General features: G+C 47.1%; 1 protein-coding gene across 1 annotated transcript in view; it reads left to right on the top strand.

Annotated features, from left to right (window-relative positions):
* Positions 1 to 21,907, top strand: part of LOC119159804 (4-pyridoxate dehydrogenase) — a 238,775-nt gene that overhangs the window by 119,943 nt on the left and 96,925 nt on the right. Inside the window, exon 4 of the mRNA XM_075891024.1 lies at positions 1,825 to 1,956. Coding sequence (XP_075747139.1) covers positions 1,825 to 1,956 — 132 coding nt within the window. The remainder of the gene's footprint in view (positions 1 to 1,824; positions 1,957 to 21,907) is intronic.

Raw genomic sequence — 21,907 nt, 5'->3', positions numbered from 1 at the left:
ATGTTGCTGCTAGCTTTCCTGCTCTGAAACAATGTCCATCCCATGTCTCCCTGTACCCCCTGATTTTGGTTATTCCCGTGTGCTCTGAGAGCAAATCTACCTATGCCACGTTGTTTAATTTACAATGTTGCTTGAACTCCTGATTTTATGCACGAGGCCACATTGCCGAACGTCAAACCCGGGACCATGACATTTTTCCAAATACCTCTCACAACGTCATCCCTAGTGTAGTTCCACAGTGCCATATTTTTCATTACAGCTGCGTTCCTGGTGCCCTTAGTCATTGCTTATCTTTCGTGCTCCCTTAAATACTCAGCCCCGTTATTTATCCATATGCCCAAGCCCCGCCACCGTGGTGAAGTGGCTAAGGTACTCGACTGCTGACCCGCAGGTCGCGGGATCAAATCCCGGCTTTGTCGGCTGCACTTCCCATGGAGGCGGAAATGTTGTAGGCCCGTGTACTCAGATTTGGGTGCACGTTGAAGAACCCTAGGTGTCGAAATTTTATGAGCCCTTCACTACGGCGTCTCTCATAATCATATGGCGGTTTTGGGACGTTAAATTCCACAAAACAAATCCATACGCCCAAATACTTGTATTTATCCACTATTCCTAGCGCGACTATTATGCTCACTGCCTTTGTTATCCTGACTACCGATTTTCCCCCGCTGAACTTTAATTATAACCTATCTCCCTCATTACCACAGATGTCTATCAATTCCTGCAGGTCATCCTTTTTGCGGACGAATAGTACATAATTTACATACTTGAATGCTGGTAATGAGTGTTCAATGTGTTTTCCTTGCTTGACAAAAGCGAGGCTGAAGCCGAGTAGACTCCCATCTAATTTAGCTCTCTGCCTACGTGCGTTGAAAAGCACCCCTAGTGGTTGCTCATGTCTCTATATGAAACTTCCGTCGAAGGTTCATGACCAGGGAAATTAATAGAGGACTCTGGTAGTGCGTTATTGAAATTTTACCAGAATCCCGAGTGAGTCTATGCAGCATATAACCGGGAGTAGTTTTTGATGACTAGCTTTTTTTCATAATTGATTTTTTTTTTGCCTACATAACATTCACTTATGGTACGACGCTCTGGCAGCCACCGAGAGACGGCGCCAGGTACAAAAGTTCTAAAATGCTGGCAACCCGTGCACTTGGCAACTCTCTACGCATTCTGCCAGACCTAAGCAACTAGTGTCAGGGGGGCCTTCCCTTGAAACACGATGACCGACAAAAAGTGTAGATTATGAGAGGCGATGAGAAGGCTAGTGACAGAGGAAGCGATGCTATGGGCCCCGTTAATGCGTTCAGCTCTTGGCTGTGAAGCTCAAGCGTCCTCTGAATTTTATTTTAGGCTATACGTTCTTAGTAAATGTCGCATATAGTAGTTAATGCCACGAAGCACATAAAAATTCCTCAATGTATTGTTTTTGTAATGTTTTGAAATAGCCCTGTCAGCGGTGGATACATAAAGACGCTGGGTACGTAGCGTTTTTCGTTGTCGTTTTATAGAATCGTGGCTATTTTCTTCCCTTGAACCTTTTAAAAACACGTCGATCCACCTCATAGCGCAGCATAGACAACCATTCAATGACTGCATCTCAAGAAACCGATTCCCCCAAGGCATGGGATCTTCCAAATTCTTAGCGCTGAGATGAGTTACCTTATTTTGTGTGGACGTTCTAACTAAACGGAGCATACAAGAAGCACCTATTGATAAGAGTAAAACGCATGTTTTTTAGGCTTCTTTTTCATATACACACTTTTTAGTGTGCCTCCGCTCAAATGCTTTTGTAATGTATTGCTTTTGACCTCTGCGCAGGCTATCATGGCACCGGTGGTGAGCTGACTGTCAGTTCGGCTCAGTACCATTCGTATGTTCTGGATGCGTTTCTGAAGGCGGGAGAGGAGATGGGCTACAAAATTGTCGACTCCAACGCAGGCGAGCAGACAGGTAAGAGACACACTTATTTTCAATCTCCTCCTTTCTGTGCGTGTAGCTGCCCGTGTTTCTTTGCTTCATAACAGGTAACTCATAATTAATTCACGAAGCGCACTCCAGAAGCTGCCTATCTTTTGTTGGACGCACTTCTGTTTGGATGTAGCATTTACCAAAGAGTACTCATATTGCATCAGTATAGCGGACACCTCTAGATGCGACTCCTGTGGAACTGAAGAGACAAGTAAATATCCTATGCAGCTGCGCTCGCTATGACGCCCAGCCATAAGCACTTCGGATAGCTTTATTCCAACTGCACTCTAGGCCGTTTTGTGTAGAGAACATTTTAGCACCTTGGACATCTTTTTGCGCTGTCAGAGCACAACTGTGCTATTGAAATGCCTGAACTCGAGAAATGTGAGTGTCCACTCGTAAACTGGTTATGCTCCTCCAACTGGGCTTGGGATATTGTGAACCTTTTCTCTTTTCACCCCATTTATCCCTTTGCTCCCAGTGCAGGGTAGCAAACCATTGTGTTAACTTGCCTGCCTTTCCTTGTGCCTCTATAGTTTTCTAAGTGTCGGTGCTGCTGCCTAAAGCAGCTACTATACCATGTATGTGCGTGCGCAGGTAGGTCAGCAAATAGAAAAAAATGGCAGCATAACCACGCAGTGAATGATGAATAGTGGGGCGAAGCATCCGTTCGTCCATTCGTTCTTGCTTCCGCCCATCCATGCGTGCATCTGTGTGGCCGCCCGTGCGTCTGTTCGTGCGTCCGCGCGTCCATATGTGCATCCATCCCTGCGTTCGTCGATGCATCTGTCCCTGCGTCCATCCATGCGTCCGTCCGTCCATGCAGTGATCCGTGCGTCCGTCCATTCATCTGTCTGTGTGTCCGTTCGTCCACCTATTCAACACTTCAAGTATCACCATCTCGCAACTTTTCCTCATATATTTCTCATATAGGAGCACCGCCATCCAGCGGACGTTCCAAGGACTGAACGAGAGGAGGCACACGCACACTTTCTCACGGCTTGCGCTTCGTGTCTACTTCCCTTCTTTAATGACCTCGAGTTTATGGTATATACTAGTTCATATTATTGATGGCACTGCAGCTCAACGCTAGCTAAACCTTTTTAAAACCTAGGAGGTTACACCCAGCGAGTATAACAAAGCAACACTTTCTTGTCTTCTGTGCGTTGTTGAACAATAAAAATTCGCAGCATGCGTGTTAACTAAAAGCCGAGTTCTCCTGTCTCGAATTCCTCCTTAGCAGCCATTGGCATATACATTGAGCACTATCTTTATTGTTCAACAACGCACAGAAGAAATCTCTCACTGGCACCACCTTGGAGGTCTAAATGTTATACTTGTTACACACTAAGACGGCTATGGGGGACGAACTGGGGCCGCTATATGGAGCTTCGCCCCCAAAAATTTTGTCAGGCAGCTCGGAGCGTCGAACGTAAACGAATCACGTCGGACTTCGAGGAGGCGTGGCGCGCAGCACGATGTAAACAAACTCCGACACTCGTGTAACGGGCCTCTTTAGAGGCGCGTATTAAGATCTGCGTCGCCGAAAAAGTCTAGGAGCGCATGGAACGCCCGCCGGAGTGTCGCAACGTTGGCCGAGGGGAACAATAGATGTTGTGGGCTCACGTGTGGCAGTCCCAATTGCGCGTAGGCGTAGAAGAGACGGCGACGAGTATCGGCGTATCCTGGGCACTGACACAAGATATGTTCGGCCATCTCGTCTGCCGGGCACTGCACACAAGAAGGGCTGCCACTGCCACTCTGTCTGAAGAGTTAGTGCGCGATTCGGCTGCATCCAGTTCGAAGGCGCAGCAAGAAAGCACGAGCACGCCGACCAATTCCTGTTGACGGCAGGCGTGCAACAGGATTGCCGGCTGCTGTTTGGGGGTCCGGGTGAAGAGCCCTGACATGGCCGGCGATAATCTGCCACGCCACATCGTAACTGTGCACGAAGTTCGTGGCGGGTGTGGACGAGTCGTGGGCGTCCTCTGCAAGCGTGTCAGCTGCCTCGTTGCCGCGCACTCCTACGTGTGAGGGCACGCACTGGAACGACACAGCACACCCACTTCGCACAATCACTGTAAACTTGCGCGTGAGGCACTGCGCGATCGAAGGGCCATTTTCATTTTTCGCGAGGGTGAGGAGTGCTGCCCCAGAATCGGTGAAGACCACGGCCGATGGCGGCAGAAGCTCGGCCTGCTGATTGTCCGCTAAGTTCAGTGCCGTGAGCTCAGCCGTCGTCGATGACGCCGGGAAGGGAAGACGGCACTTCCTCTCGTCTCGGAGCACCGAAAAGATGCTGGCAGCAGCAGAGCCGTCCCCTTTGACCGAGCTGTCGGTGTTTAGATGGAGGTGGCCGGAGTACCGCTTCTCGATAAGGGCACATGTTTCCTGTAGCAGGGCAGCCCGAGGTGTGTGCCCCTTGCTGCGTATGCCCAGAACTCTGGTCAATATGGCCAGCCGGGAATACCAGTGAGGTGGAATCGGCAGGCGTCCAGCGACTGGATCTCCGGAAATAAGGCCGGCGTACTCCAGCACACTCAACAATAGGTGAATACGATATGTCACCAATAAAAGAACGTACAACACAACACAGTCAGCGACACTCAAAACAACAGACACAAACAACAATACGCGCTACAATGCAATCACAAGCATCGAACAACCAAGACATGTAAAGACTATAAAGTTCAAAAACGTATTCAATCCAAAGTCCTTGGAACAAAGTCGTATTGATACTCTTCCAAAAATCACACACACCAAGCCTTATCTCCGGAGATAAGGCCGGCGTACTCCAGCCAGCTGTGGCCCATGCCAGTGTTGGGCAGCGACAGGAGCCTATTAACCAGCGCCTTGCCGTTAGTGTCATGTGCATGCGCTCCACGTGGCGCAAAGCACAGGCTTTGGCTCTGAGCGAGAGGAAAACTGGCTGGCTTTGGTGTAGGTCATGCCCACTGGAGAAGTTCGAGGCATTCCAAAGAGACCGCGTATGCCGCCGCGATGCTCCGTCTCGAAAGTCTCACATTGAGACGCTCGCAATGTGACCAACGAGAAGCCATAGAAGGCCCTGACTCCGGCGACGGCGTTGCACCTCCTCAGGGCGATGTCAGGCGAACAGCCATTGCCCCGCGCAAGGAGAGAGGATGCCGCTCTTGCGGCTTTGCGAGAGCTCAGCCAGTGGCTGGCAACTGCTGGCTTTCAGCTCAGGCGGTCATCCAGCGTGATTCCGAGGTATCGCACTGATCGTCGCCACGACAGAACGGGTCCCCAGAACGTGAGGCGGCCAACCTCATATCGCCCCCTGAGGGTAGGGTGGACGAGAAGAGCTTCGGTCTTGGCAATGGAGAGCTGAAGCCCAATGCTCCAAATGAAAGCATCCACTGTCTCGAGAGAGCGCTTGATGCTCTGTCGCACATGTTTCCCGCACAAAGTGGGTCCACTCGCGAAGAAGGCGACGCCGTCCGCATCGATTGCCACGCGCACCGTGTACTCCAAGTCACGAGTTAGTCCACGATACGCGTGAGGGCGAGATTGAAGGGCATCGAGCCCAATATACTGCCCTGCGGAACACCAGCAGAGGACGGGCGAGGCATGCTTAGGTCGCCAGCAATGCGGACACGGAAGGTTCTGCTACCTAGGAACTCCTCGACGTACCCTAGAAGCCTGCCGCACACACCCATTGCACGTAGAGCGTGCAAAACAGCCGCATGAGGCAGGATACCGAAGGCACTCTTGATGTCGAGGAGAACCAAGTATCCGGCTTGACCGCGAAGCTTTGCATCCTCCAGGGCTGTGACAACGTCGAAAATGATTTCCGCGGCGGATCGGTGGCATTGGAAGCCGCTCTGCCCGGCCGCAAGAAGTTTAGGGACACAGCTATCCATTCGAGAGCTTGAGAGCCATGGCCTCCATCACATTCCCAGCATCCGATGTAAGCGAGACCGGCCTGTAGGAGGTTGGTTTGGACGAGGGCCTGCCCTTCTTGCGAATCATAACGAAAATCGCCTCCTTCCATGTAGCTGGAAACGCGCCAGAGCGCCAGACGCTGTTGTATCCCTCGAGCATGCCAGGAAGTTGGCTATCGTCGGGGTTTCGCAGCATCTGGTACGCAATGCCATCTCTGCCAGGCGCCTAACGGTTCCTCCGCGTTGCCAGGACGTGATGATGCTCGCTGAGGGTGAATTCCTCCATGCAGAGGACCTCGACCTGCTGCACAATCTCCGACGTGGGGAAAAACCACTCCGGAGAAACAGTTTAGGCTGGTGATGCGGTGGCACTGGGGTTGCCTGCACTTTGTCAGGGCCGAGCACAGGACATGGAAAGTGTGCACGAGTAGCTCCGTCAGCTGGGCGGTGGTTAGGTGCAGGGCGATAGTGATGTAGAAAACCGGAGTCTGCGGGCCCCGTGGTCGCAACGTCAGCCCAAACATCCGCCAGGCGCCGGTTGTACCGCTGCTGATTGGAGGAGCGGAAAAGGCTGGACCAGCTTTCGGCACAGCGATGGTGGGCGCGGTACCTACACACCGCGTCGATGCGGTTGTACACCGTCCAATCCTCCGCCCTCCTGGAGCGCTCAGCTAGGCGTTGAATCCGATGACGAGCAGCCCGCAGGTTCAGCTGTTTGATAGAGACAGGTCTCTGGAACCTCGCGACATCTAGTATTTTGACTGAAACAAAGTACCATCACGTCTATGCGAACCTATATTATGATTTAGTGGCGAGACTAGCTGAGCTCCGGCGTCAGCTTTCACGGGGATGCTCCCACGTTGCGCCACTGGTACTTTTTATGCAATCAAAAAGAAGCAATAAAAGAGAGGGTAAGAGGTGACATGAGTGTTGCAGTAGGGACGTTCTCAGAACATAAGCTGGAAGCAGTCATGAGGCAAGCGAGTGCAAAACTCAAAACTACATCCGATGAACGAAACCTCGGAATAAATGCAGGCAGTTTAAACGATGTTTTAAATGAAGATACGGCCGGACTAGCGATGCCGCTGGCGAAAAGGGTCGATGATATGTGCGCCATTTCTCCTCAGGTACAGGTCTATTATCGCCGGTCCCGTCAATTTGGGAGGCAATCATTGAACTAATTTCAAGGGCCAAAGTATAGGCCGCCTGAACTGCACCACGAAAGTGCGGTAAACTTAGAAGTGGTCCTGTTTGGCACGCCAGCGGACGCCGGCTGTGGCCCAAAGAACGAGCCAGAGCCGAGAGTTGATTAACAAAACAATATATATTCTCAAATATGGCAGATCAAACGATACACAAATATGCACAATCAACAATAGGTGGATACGATATATCACCAATAAAACAACCTACAACAAATTACAATCAGCGACACATGAAACAACGATTACAAACAACAATACGTGCTACATTGCAACCACATGCATCGAACAACCAAGACACCGAAAAATTAAAGAGTTCGAAAACTTATTCGGTCCAAAGTCCTAGGAACAAAGTGTGAATAATACTCTTCCAAGAATCACTCACTCAAAGTTCAGCGCTGTTCTCGATCCGCTGCTTCCTAAGTTTCTCTTCCAGGAAATTTCACGTCTTCAATTGGCCACTCTCCAAGCACCATACTTCTTTGCCGGTAATGCGTCCACTTCGCATGCGCCGCTGCTGTGATGCGTCTTTCCTCACTGGCGTAAGACACACTCTTCTGCTTATAACCCAAGCTTTCACCCCTCAGGTGGAAACTCTCTGCTTTGTCATTGAGGACAGAAGCCTTCAAGGTTGCGGAATGACCCTACACAGAATTGCACAAAACTTACTTGATCTCCTGCCTATACACACTGGCATAAACTGACTTCCTCTTGTAATACCCCTTCTCCACTGCTCGCTTAAATGCCTTTCGCGTCAGATTTCAGAAAATTCTAATCGTTTTGTCGGCGCGATGCACAGCCAAAGCTGCGGAAAGAGCGAGACGTTTTGAGGGCCGTCCGTGACACGTGAAACAAGTGTACATCACCACGCCCCTTTCCTTCCAGATTTTTCTAGGGCTTGCTCGGCGGCCGATGTGAGGAGGTTGGCCGGCGAAACTATCCTTTCGATGGGGAGAGACGGCACACCCGGGGAGTCTATGAGTGTTTTTTTTCTAGCGCCGACCTCAAGGCACCTCTGTGGCGCCCGGCACCGTCACTGTCGCAAAAACTTGGCGGCGCGCCCACTTCTGAGTGCTTGTTTGTGACACTCCCCCCCTCCCTAATTTAAGAATATTGTTACGTAAAAATGACACAAGGCGTGTCTATTTAAAATGTATATTCAAACTGATGCGTATGGCGTCGACTAAGATGGAGGACAGCACGCACAACCGACAGACCACTTCCTCGTTATCGTCTTCTGACCCCTGATATGTCAGCTACGTAGCATTACCCCCCCGCCCCTACGGTAAAAGCGTCGTATGGGTGCACATTAATTACGGTCTTCAGTAGGCAGGTGGCAAGGTTTTAGCCTGCTGACGTGCACAACATCACTGGGTGTGGTTGCAGGCAGACTTGTGGTCTCAGATGCAGGAATGATTTCATAGGTGACTTCGGTTACCTGGCGGTTGATACGGTAAGGACCCATGTAGCGAGACAATAACTTCTCTGATAATTCAGCTCGACGAACTGGGCACCACAGGAGAACAAGAGAACCGGGTGAGAAGTCAACGTCAGCATGCCAGCTGTCGTAGACGGCTTTCTGGGTGGCTTCCGAAGCTGAAAGTCTAGAGCGGGCGATCTGACGTGCGTTGTCGGCACGAGCAATAGCGTCGCGTGCATATTCGGTTTACGGCGTTGTAGTGGTTGGAAGTAGGGTGGTGAGTGGTAACGTCGGATCACGGTCATAAAGCAAATAAAAGGGTGAATAACCAGTAGTGTCGTGACGTGAAGAATTGTACGTGAAGGTCACGTGAAGTAGCGCCAGGTCCCAGTCATGGCGATCGGCACCCGAACAAAAAAAGCGTGCACCGGAAAGTGTTCCGCGATGTTTTCTGAGTAACCGAGTGGGTCATCGCGCGAACAACTGCCGTACTAACTTTACGAGCCCTACGGTAGTAAAATGTTTCAAGTGTGGTGAGACTGGGCACAAAGCAGACGCATGTCGTAACGGAGCGAGTCAAACTCACCAGGTATCCTGTGTGCTAGCAGCACCGAAATCCGATGATAATGCCGTCACCGACGGATTCATAGAGTTGAAAAATGGGGAGAAACTTCCTATTGTGGGTGTTGTAATGACAAAACAGCCGACCAGTGTTACGAAGGGAATGCCAACGCTGCCTGGAAAAGTTGCGGGCAAGAAGATGATTACGGTGTTAAGAGATACCGGTAGCTCCACGGTTATCGTGCGGAGAAATTCGGTACGGAAAAGTGAGTTGACAGGCAAAACAAAACCAGTTTGCCTAATTGACAGTACGGTTCGGATGTTTCCTGAAAGAGAAATTGAGGTTGTACCCCGTACTTCAGCGGGAAGGTTACTGCTCTATGCATGACGAACCCCCTGTACGACCTCGTCATCGGAAACATCGACGGGGCGCGAGGGCCGAATGATCCGCAACGTTTGGGGGAAGACCCGAAGATGGAGCCGACGCCGACACAGGGACCGCGAGATACATCGGAGAAAAATCCCGTGAATGATTTCACTCGAGCCCAAGGGGAAGCCTGGGTACAAGAGACAGTGAAAGAGGAGATGATCGTGTTGAATGAGTTCACGTGCTGGGCAGCTGGACTTACGTCGGCACGACCTCAACCGACCGACAGTGTAAAGGTGATGGAGTCGGCCAGCCAGGCCAAATGTCGTGACATGAACAAGCGGCTGAATAACCGGGCAGGATCAGTTGAGCGTCATGACCCGTTAACAATGTAGGAAGTGATAACGATGGCTGAGACGCCGCCTCAGATACCGTCGTTGGAAGGGGCTCGCCGGAACAAAACGAGGAAAAACGATAAGAAGAGATCGAGAGAGCACCGCAAAAAAGGGCGCAAGCACCGCTCAAGATACACAGGATAGGTACTGAGGTGGGATCGGAATGTGTTTGGCAGGGCTGAGTGCCATATGTTGTGTTAGTGTTCTTGTTATCCTGTGTCACAAGTGTATGTCGAGTGAGTCAAAAATTTTTGTTACGGTGATGTGATGTATAGTATTGTACAATTGTTGTAATGAGAGAACCTTGTACATTTGTATTGTTTGGAATATGTGATGGAGTGTTGTACTCATGTACCTGTGGTTATATTTCATGTGTTGTGAGATTGAATTACAATGTACAATTGCACTGAGTAATCTATTGTGAATGTGACATGTCATGAGCGACGGTCTATGTTACAGTCTTCGAGAGTGTGGGGACTGTTCGCACTCGTTTGTGTGGTTTTGAATATTATGAGATAATATTCTCAAAGTGGGGAGCAGTGTCACAAAACGAGCCCTCAAAAAGGGCGCGCCCACAAATTCTCGCGACGAAGCGCCAGAGAAACGCCTCGACGTCAACGATAAAAAAAGAAAACAAACATACAAAGACTCCCCGGGCACGCATATCTCTCCCTCGGAAGCGTAGGTTTGCCGACGAACCTCCTCACATCAGTGGCCGAGCAAGCCCTGGAAAGTTCTCGATGGAAAGAGGCGTGGCGATGTAGGGTTGCGTCATCTGTCGCAGACGGCCCTCGAACCGTCTCGTGCTTTTTCCAGCCTTCTCTGCGTATCGCGCCGATGAAATGATGAGAATTTTCTGGCATCTTGCGTGGAAGGTGTTTAACCGAGCAGCAGAGATGAGAGATCAGGAGAAGAAAAAAGTATGCGCCAGAGTGCATAGGGTGTTCCGCCGGGTAGTCGGCGATAATTTTGTCCTCAGTGACGAAGCAGGAGAAGAAGGAATATGGCGCTAGAGTGCGTAGGGTGTTCCGCCTTGTCGGCGAAGCCTTTTGTCATCAGTGACAAAGGAGGAAAAGAAGAGGATTTCCACCTGAGGGGTGAAGACTCGAGCTACAGGCAAGAGTGTGCGTCTACCGCCAGCGAGCGAAGACGCGTTGCAACAGCTGCGTGTCGGAAGCCAACGTGTTACCGGCGAAGAAGTTTGGAGCCTGGAGAGCGGTCAATTGAAGACGCGAAGTTTCCTGGAAGAGAAACTTCGGGGGCAGCGGAACGACAACAACACTGGACTCTTGATTCTCGGAAGAGTTTCATTCAGACTTTTCTTCCAAGAACTTTGGACTGAATAAGTTTTCTTACTCTTTAGTCTTCAAGTGTCTTCTTGTTTGTTCAATGCATGCGACTGCATTGTAGTGCGTATTGTTTGTTGTCTGTGTCTGTTGTTTCGAGTGTGGCTGATTGTACTGTGTAGTACGTTTTTTGATTGGTAACATATTGTATTCAACTATTGTCGAGTGTGCATACTTGTGTATCGATTCGATCTGCCGTAATTGAGAATATAATTTTGTTTTGTTTATCAACTCTCGGCACTGACTTGTTCTTTGGGCCACAGCTGGCGTCCACTGGCGCGCAAATAGGACCACTTCTAAATTGTCCACGCTTTTGTGGTGCAGTTCGGGGGGCCGATATTTCGGTCCTTGGAATTAGCCCAGCGATTACCTCCCTAATAACGGGACCTGTGACAACGTACTCTTGCGTCAGTAGATACATGTATGACAATACTGAGCAATACTCAACGCACTTCGGGTAATGTTTAGAGTAATAGAGTGCTGAGCTAGCTGTTGTAGGGAGTTCGTTCTATGTAGGGCTGACGCAGAAGCCTAGGTAATGTTTCAGCCTAGCTAACGGAGAAGCCTAGCTAATGTACAGTCGTACCATACACGATTGACGTGCCTTATCCGAAGCTAGTTTCATTGCAGCTGCACGGGTTTGAGCGAATAAAGCAACAAGATAGGTCAACAACAACACTTTATTGCTAGATGGTAGCAATAACGCGCAAATGTCGCGAGGCGATAGTACAGAAAACAAAAGTAGACGCTTACTTCTTGGTCGTTGTCGTCCCCGGCTCGCAGGTGGGGTTGCGGGATCGACCTCCTTCTTCTAAGGGCCCTTACACGCGCTAGCCGCACACCCACTCCGCACGTGGTGGGATTCTTGCCGCCCGAAAACGGAGAGCGAAATGGCAGCCCGGCGCCAAAATGCAACACAAGCGCTAACCGCATGAGCGGCTCTGATGCGCACTCTGGTTGGACGATGCGACGCTGTTGAGGCTGGTAATTATTTGGCGGAGCTTCAGTTTTCGAGGTCGGCAACCAAGAGCAGACGACGCTGACAAGTTCTTGAATGCGTTGGTTCAAGCCGCCGCGTTTATCATGAAATTGAAGCTGTTGTATTTTCACAACGCGTTTTTCGGCCGCAAGTGTTGCGTCGCCGTAGTCATCTTTGTTCGAGGCTAATTACGCGCTCTTTTTTTGTTGTTGTCGTCGTTGTTACCGCACACAGGTCGTATTGCTCGAGTTGCATTTGGTGCCACGGCGATCTTTTATTGCTAGCAGGAATTCGGGTGCCGACACGCACAAAATTTTGTATGACAATGAAGAAAAGGCCTACAGTGGCAGCGGCATTGCACGCGGCGATACCGCGATGCTCTTTAGAAATAGACGAAGGAATTGACCGGTCAGTAATATTTGTGATTGGGCGCTGGTGTATATCGTTACGCGTGGCTTGAAGACGCACTCTTTACTTTACTCTATACAAGTTCGCGTTTGCTCTATAACATGTCACAATGAGCTCGACAAGTATTGAAGTAATTGAAGTTTCAGCCTAGGAGAAAATGTTTAGCATGTGAGATACATTCATTAAAGCTGGAAATAAATGTATGTACATATGAAGTTGCCATGCATCATATGAGAGGCGCTATAGCTTGTTTTTAAAACAATCCAAATATGAAGCGTAATGTATGTTTACATTTTATTCAAGACACCTTGCTGCTGTCGAAAACACGTCTGCATTTTTTGTTGGTGTATGTAAAAATGATACCACAAACATCGCTGTTATTTTAACTCATCTAAAGGTTCCACAATTCATTTGCTACAACCCTTTCACTTCTACATTCCTGTTGCTCACCTCATCATCTTTTCCCATTGGCAATATGGTTGATTACATACCCCGACACAGCCTCAATGTTACATGGACTAACATGATGGCATAACCAAGTTTTTAATTCTGATTATTAGGTTTCTTCACCCACATGAATGTTCTGTGGATGATGTGTGACAAATGTTTGATGCTTCAGCTTCCTTTTCCCCCGTTTGAGTGATTGTTAGCAGGTAATCTTCTGTTTGGCTATGTTCACACTAGTCCAGTGAAATGCATGTTTGAATGAAATGCATTTTTCTTTTTGGACGCCAATGAAACCATGAATCTCGTTCACTGACGCATATTTGTGCTTACTCTAAGGTAAACCTTCTTTCTCAACTTTAATATCTCATTCTCTTTTGGGGTGCTTGAATTCCTCCATTTCATATTCTGCTAGCTGGCGCAGAGTGCCAAATGCAGTAAAACATGGGCAGCATCTAAGGCATTCCCTCTATGATCAGTTGAGCTGTGCACAACGTCTCCTGTGAGACACAATTGAAGCTATCAGTCATTTTGGGGCATATGTATTAGTAAATTTAAATCATTTGTCACTTCTGCAATTAATGAAATTTAAGGTTCTTGCAAAGAAACATTGCTGAAAATGTCAATGTGTTGAAATGTGTAAGGCTTCAGAAGACACAAGAACACTTCTGTTCGCTTTAACTCTGGCTACATAAACAAGAACAGCCAGAACGTAGTGTAATACGATGTGCGAAACCATTCTATTGGCACAAGGCATGGCCTTGGCTTCAACTAGCTGTCCTCGGGACAACTTGTGATACAATTAGTAATGTCTTCGTTTTTGGCTGCCAAGTTAACCAGTATAGACTATTTTGCAAAGTCTGCCACACTATCCTGAATTCTGACTGGTGTGAAAGTGCTTGAGCTTCAGCACTTTATTTTTTGTACGCATGTCCTTCTATTCTAATTGTGCATGTAGTGTGTGCCTTCACATTATGCATACAAATGGTCATGGCAACGATTGACAACACTGAAGTGAGCACCAGAATGTGTGTGGGCTGACACAGGGATGTAGGCAGATTTTTTTTTGTGGGTGTGGAATTGGAGGAGGAGCACCACTATGATCTTAAGAGGGGCCCAGTTCGTGCATCAGTATGTGCATGAACAGCCTCTTTCCACTGACTACAGGGTGAACATGATGTGACGTGTGGAGTTGAGATGGGGCATTGGCATGCTAATGTTTTTGTTGTATCATCCTATATTCAAATATTGGTCATGCTGTACTAGCCCAGCGAGCGGTTTTGTTCTGTCACCTTGGTATTAATGTAAATGTAGTGAGTATATCACTAATTGTTTTCTGCTGATAACATGAAGTGTTTTCTGCTGGTAACATGAGTCTCTTTCATATTGCTCTTGTGATACTGAAGCATCATCAGCAAATTGCAAGCCATTCTTGGGTCAGTATGATGAGGCATTTTGTCTGTCTGTGACGGTCTGTTGTCATAGAGCAGAACAGGAATGGCTCAACATACTCAGGAACACCCCAAGAAGATGATTACCTGCAGTGTTATTACTTCTGAAGTATGTGAAATACTCTATCTGTAGCTGTTGTTTAACTTAAAATTTTGCTTCAGAAAAACCACATTACTGTAAAAAAAGTCTGTTTTGATTTGCAGGAAATTTATAACTTGCTCTCTTCTCTTGTCTTGAACCAGACTATCACAGCATCCTTGTACAAGTTCAATAATAATTTCAAATATTGCTTTTTAATGTCACCGCTGTGAGAACAAATAGCAGTAGATAAAAATTAACTTGCGGTATTTCTTCTCACAGTGGTTATGCATAGTGCCAAAATTCATTCACGCATTCATTGAGCATAAAGCATAACAACTGCAGAGGGAGCACCAAAACCTACAAAAACAAGGTCCTGGTGGCTGACCATCTGCCACTACATTTTATTTTAGAAATGTATAGCAGAGTGATAAAGTGTCAAAAGATGAGCACTTGCTAAAAAATATAAAATGAAATGACGTGCACGGCTTCCCAGTATCTGTCTTTTATTCTAAACTAAATCAAGATAACACACTGATTAAAATTTAAAATGTGTTCAGTGGTGTCATAGAAAAAAAGGTGAACCTTCAAGCACACGTGCATTTGTTCTAGCAAGCTGTTAAATGGACAATGAGAATAAAACTTGCAACAATTGACATAGGATATAACATTGAGCCACATGTGCTATCGTACTAATTGTAAACTGCTGCAAGGTATGAGCAATCAATTCATTATTTAGTCTGAATAACTTTTGCATCCTCTAATGAAAGACGATAATGGTTGCATTACACAAGGTAGTTTATTAGCAGCTTGCACAGGATATAGCATAGGGTACACAGGAAAACATGTCACGTTGTTCTTGAGTTCTTGTACAGACTCACAGTTCTTAGGCACCCCTTTAAAACAGTGCAGAATATGTTGCATGCAAATGTGATACTGTGAGCATGTTTTACAGTAAGCTTTTTATATAAACAAGTATAATGAAAGCAGCCCCATCAGCACTATAAAAACAATTTAAGACTCTGTGTTGTTATAAAGCCAAGCAGCCAAGCCACTGTGCTAAAGGCCAATTGATTGTGCATTCACATACTCAATGCTAATCCACACATCACAAGTAATGCTTCATTCTTTCCCATATTGCCTATGCTACAGACTACAAACAAGCTAAAGGATATGTTTGAAACACCTAAAAAATAATTCAGTTTGAATGTGCGAGATCATGTACACTCACATTTGTATGTACATAAAGATTATATTGCCCCCCCCTTCCCACTCCTGATTTCCTCAAAATAAAATCTGAGCTAAGTTCAAACAGGAGCTTTTAAGCACTAAGCCTGACAAATGATGGGAATTGTAACTTATTGCACTGAAAGCAATCTTAAGTGGGTCGTCGAGGATGACACTGTGCACGTCATGCTTATACTAGTCGGCATGCATGTTGTAAGATGCCTTCTTCGCGACGTATTTGCTCGTGCATTATTTGTAGTAAAACCATGGTGTTGCATCGAACCCCAATAAAAAAACTCTACCCAAAGAGTAATTTTACTAGAAATCAATCCAAATCAGTTTTCTCAAAACCCGCCTGAACCCAAGCCAAGATATATGTTGCCAATTTAGAGCAAAACGTTCAAATATAGGACATCATATCGAACCAGCAGTACCGCAACTGAACACACAACTGAAATTATGTTTTTGAAAGTGTGTCTGCAACTACATTGCCAATTACTATACGAGTTATTGGTTTGAAACAATTAAAGTGTTTCGATTCAAGTGTAAACAACATAAGTTGCCACTTACATGGTGAGTTCAATTTTAACAATTCTCGAGCAGTGGCATTTTTGCATAGAAAACTGGCTTCCAGAAAATTGCTGAGGGGATTACTAATGGCAAACAGTTGCCTGCCATTCAGTAAGTACACCTTTAGGGGCAGTGCCAGCAGTGGAGGGGAGGTTGTGGGGGGCTGGAGCCCCCTGAAAATTTCCACCGGCTCCCCACCCCCTGCCACCACAAAAGCAAACATAGTGAAACGCAGAACAGAAGTTCTCAGCGTCCCTGCCCCCTGAAAGAACTCGCGCATCACGGGTGAACCCCTAAGTAAAGAAATTCTAGCGCCACCCCTGCATGCCTTTGTTTTCTGCTGCCTGTCACTTTGTTGTCGCATTGGTAGAGCGACCGCACCGGAAAGGCGTTGGTCTCTGGTTCGATTCCCGGACCAGGATAAATTTTTTGGCAACTAGCTTTTCCTTGTGAGAAATCCGTACAAATTTCCTTGTGGCCTCGTGCCACAAACGGGTGGTTGTCGGGTTTCCCTTCCTGAACCATTCTGCCCCCTTGCAGGTTTCCGCAGAACTTACTTGCGTTACTTTGTTGTCTCATGTTACACAAAGAAATTTATCATTTCACAAACATTAACAAGCTTGTGCTCCTTTAGAATCATGCATTATGTCGTACCCTCCAAAGGGACCATGTGTTTCAAATGATTCAGGCTGCTTTTGTGTCATGTTTTTCAGTATAGATAACAAAATCAAAGCATTTCAATCTAAATAATTTCTGGCCACACACGTGGCATATTCAAGTGCGAGTATTCATTGGTCCAAAATAAAGAATCTCTTTTGCATGCTTGCGGTGTGGATATTATTATGATGATAAGAGTAGAAGCGTGTTTCAAGCTTCCTGAGGAGCAAAAAAAGATGTGCATTCATGCGAAACGGTTCGCTTTTGTGTGCAACCAACACAAGTAGTGTTGACCAACAACCAAGGCAAGGTGAAATCTTACATTGCATTTCTACATTAGGTTAAAACTATTTACTTTCTTATGGGTGCTCGCATGCAAGTCATAATATCTTCTGAAGTCACTGTAGTGCTCAGACTCTAGTGTTACGGCCCATGTGCTTACTGTAACTCACAATGATTCCTTCAAAAAACTCTGCTGGTGGCTGCGTATGCTTTCGTACCACATTATGTAGGCTGCATTTTCACTGGAAGGAGAAAACCACCATGCTATGCGAATGAAATATTACCAGGTAGGCCAGTAATCGTCATCTGCTTTCGTTTCTAATTTTTATGTTTGCCAGCGTTTGTTTGCTAGTGCCAACCCTGATCATTCTTTTTGCATACACCTCAGGATTATGCAAGGAAGGTGTTGCCATGTGAAACTCAGCTTGTAAAATATTCTTTCAGGACATCTTCATCTCATTAAGCACTCAAGGAACAGTGCATCATGGATGCATCCACTTGTTTGAAACAAACTGAGTGTGAACTTTGTTTCGTACAAGCACATGAATCAATGATACGCTGTACTTTTTCTTTTTATTAACTTCAGTGTGACTGACTTAATGCTGCCGCCTTGTCACATGTGGTGTACGCTGCTGTTGCCAGCAGAAAATAGACTTTCTTGTTGTATTTCTTTCCTATCAAATTCTGCGGTCAATATTTTTAACACTCATAATCATCGCTCCCAAAATATTTCACTCAGTGAATGCCTGAAACAACTGTAATGAAATTAGGTTGACTTTCATTTCTGGAATGTGCCTGTCTAAACTGAGCATTTGTTTAGACTGGCACAATATAATGACGTGAGCATGTCTTCACCAGTAAGGCAATGAGGATGGTATATGCCCATAGGGCATCCCTTCCGAGGCATTTGTATGTAAATGCAAATGCCCCTGGAGAAAGAGGATGCATCCTGACAATGTAAGGGGACAAGAGGACAGTTAGATTGTCATGAAGGTAGAGGCTTTGGACATGCAGTGTCACATTTACGACATTTTCCATCAACTGATAGTTTCCAAGACCTGGTTGACTGGAGACGTCTCTCGTTGGTTTGGTAGGGAATGCAGTATCTGGTGAGGAGATTAAAAAGCAGGCGAGTGGTTTATCAGCCACACTAAAAGTCTGTTCAGTGTGTGTAGGGAACTTTGCTGTCACGATGAAGGATCATTTGTAGTTGCTATTGAGCACGCCAACTGGCAGCCTTCCTTAGTGTAATAAGAGGCTACAGACAGCACTGTGCACTCTGATCAGTCAAGGCTGTTAGCCAGGAATGTTTAAGTGCACAGTCAATTCCTATTTGAAGGTTATTACGCGAGCCACAACCAAGAAATACAGTATTTTCATGTCCCAGAATACACTTTCGAGAAGAAGGTGGTAACACACAAGCTTAACACACTTTTTTTGCTGTTCCTTAAGCAGCGATCACTCCCACCTGGAGAAGCTGTTCAAATGAAGCAGTGCCTAGCACCAGCTGTAACATATTTTCCCAAGTATATCTGTAATCGGCTGCGGAGATAGAAGGCCACGAAAAATCACGCAACACCCTTCCCATCCGCTCATATCCAACATCTTGAACCGTGATGGATCGCAAATACACCATGTGTACCAACAGTACAATTCCCAGCTTCCTGTGTCGACACATTGGCCACTGAACCAAAACTACCCACCATGGCTGCTTGAGCTACTAACTATTGAAACGTCAATAGAAGGACTACGCAGCAAATGTGAAGTGCCAATCATTGCAGCACAGACGTTGGCATCACATCATCTGTTTGACAGGTACCAAGGATACACTCACGCGTACACTAACGGCTCCGTCACCAAAGAGACAGCGACATCAGCATTCATAAGTCCGGAATTGCGCGAAGAATGTGCATGTTGGTTGGGCCACCTCTCCTATTCAACAACGTCGGAGCTCGTAGCAATTTTGCTAGCCGTAAGCTTTATTAAACTGTCAACGACACCAAGAAAATGGGTGGTAGTTATGGACTCTCTGGCAGCACTGGCATGTATGGAAAATGCCACTTCAAGACACATTGTTGTGCGTATAGTATGCGATATTCAAAAAGAGCACTCAGAAGCTACGAAGTCGAATCATCGAGTGGCCTTTCAGTGGGTTCCCAGTCACTGCACAATTAAGGGAAATGAAATGGCGTATGGGTTGGCGAAAACCGCTTATAATTCTACGCAAACGTGCCTCATTCCGGTATCTCAATATGATGTAAATAGAATTTTAAGAACAACAAAACGTGAATTATGCCTGTATACCTAGTTCACAGACAAAACAATGGAATCGATCATATAATCTGTTGATCCTAATCTTCAATACCAATTAGACCGTGACCTTTCAAGACGTATCGACACACTCATTCATCGCCTACGACTCGGAACTGCTTACACAAAGCACTTCCTACTTCGTAGTCAGCGTGCAACATCGTCAGCATGTTCATGCGGCCACGACGACAAAGATATCTGTCACCTCTTGTTCGACCGTCCGAAACCCAACACACCGAAGGCGACTAGAACAGGAACTGCATAGGTTAGATCTCAAGCGGCCATTCGCGCTGAATAAAATACTAGGTCCTTGGCCATCTAAAACAAATGGCAAAGCAATGAAGGTTCTGCGACAGTTCTTCGAAGAAACGAAGATTTGTGACGACTACTGAGTGGACAAAGGTTAAAAGTGAGCGTGGCGTCTACGTGTTTGTTCTGCCTATAGGAGAACTTTTGCTCTCACCCACGTAGGACTGTATATATGAATATATGCTATTGTTTTTTTTCTATATTTTAATTTGTACCAATCAAGTGGAAAGGGGTAGCCATCACTAAGTAATGGTGACAAAAACTCCTCCGTTTATTTCTATTTCTATAAGAAAGAATACATTTGGATTGCGACGAAGGAGGGGCTCAAAACTGAGAGAAATTAAATGTGTACATTTCGCCTTATGGGTGATTGTGTTAGCATGAAACAGGCATTGAGGGAGAGAAGAATGCACAATCTTGATTTGCACTGCTTATGCCACTAGGCCCCTGGAAAGTCAACAGTCGCATGGTAACTTTCATATCTCGAGCAACTGTACAAGTATGTTGATAGGCAAAAGTGAAGAATACAGGAAATCCTGTTTAGTGGAAAAAAAAGGTAGATCGCTGCGGTTGGTCTGGGCCTTGTGTCGACCCAGTGTGAGCTCATTCCGTTACAGCCAAGTCACAACCTAGCCCTACTGTGCGCAAGGCAGATACCCAGAGCCAGTGCCCCAAGCTCGACAAGTGCTGCCTCAACCTCAATCTATGTGTATTATTGTTTCTGAAGCTTGGGTTCGACTAGCAATAACAAATCAGACCCACAAATAACATTTGTTTATTAACAAAACACATCACTTCAAGAAAAGAATGGTGCTCCAGCACAAGTGTCAATGAGTTGCCACACTAAAATGACTGTGCCACTAGCTTCACAGTTGCCGCAATCAGAAACAGTCGATGTGAGTGAAATAAAAATGTAAAGAGGCTGAACAGCACGAGCTAAGCGTGCTTAGCTCGTGCTTTTGGTGGTGGAGGTGCGGGGTACCAGATGTCACGTGGTCGCGACGTGGCCGAAGACAGGAGACTTCGTGTTAGGATTTAACTGTCTATTTGGGCGAACCTGTGCCCAGTAAACGGAAAGTCCAATTACAACAGTAGTCTATCACAGATAGCAGTCTCGGACTGATAGCGGCAAACGCAGCGTCGGCCTTCGATCAACAACTGACAAGTGGCGAAGCGCATCGGCATTTATACTCTTGCTGTCGAATGTTCTAGCGTTATCGCTGGCGGTGGCGTAGGTTCCAGAACAATCTGTACCGTTCGCATAGTGGGCGTGATCTTATCGAAATGATCTACTACAGTCCGGAATCTTCTCGAAAACTGCAGGCGCGGTTCGCGCTTATAATCGTGTGGTGTTTAGGGACGATAACAAAAACTTGGGAAATGGAACGTGGCATCGCCCCAGTATGGACCTGCGCTGGCCCGCTGGTGAACGGTAGGTCGTCGGTGGGGGTGGTGGCGGCGGTGGTGTCTGGCGACGGGGCGGCGTTTTGGCGTGGACGGGGCGGAGGGTTGGGGCGCACTGCAGCGGCGTAGCTCATAATTTCTGGCTCGGGCAGTGGTGTTTGGGGAATTAGAAGTGATTGCCGAACTTCTCGCACAATGTCGGCGATCGAATCCACTTGAGGGAGCTCCGAAGGCAACAGTTTGCGCAGCTCAACCCGGACGATTGCTCGGATAGTTTCGCGCAGGTTTTCGGAGTCACTGGTTTGAGCAGCAGCGCATTCTGGAGTCAGGCGACGATTATACTGTCTGGTGCGCATGTCAAGGGTTTTTTCGATGGTGGTCGCCTCGGATACAAATCCTTGGACGGTGTTCGGTGGATTCCTCATTAGTCCCGCGAAGAGCTCCTGTTTGACCCCTCGCATGAGGAAACGAACTTTCTTCTCCTCAGGCATGTCTGGGTCAGCGTGACGAAATAGGCGGGTCATCTCCTCTGTGAAAATTCCAACCTTCTCATTTGGTAGCTGAACGCGGGTCTCTAGTAGAGCAGCGGCCCTCTCTTTGCGAGCGACGCTCGCGAA

This window comes from Rhipicephalus microplus, chromosome 3, assembly GCF_043290135.1.
Source record: "Rhipicephalus microplus isolate Deutch F79 chromosome 3, USDA_Rmic, whole genome shotgun sequence".
Classification (NCBI taxonomy): Eukaryota; Metazoa; Arthropoda; class Arachnida; order Ixodida; family Ixodidae; genus Rhipicephalus; species Rhipicephalus microplus.
The sequence above is the reverse complement of the archived record's forward strand: the minus strand, read 5'-3'. Positions and strand labels throughout refer to the sequence as shown.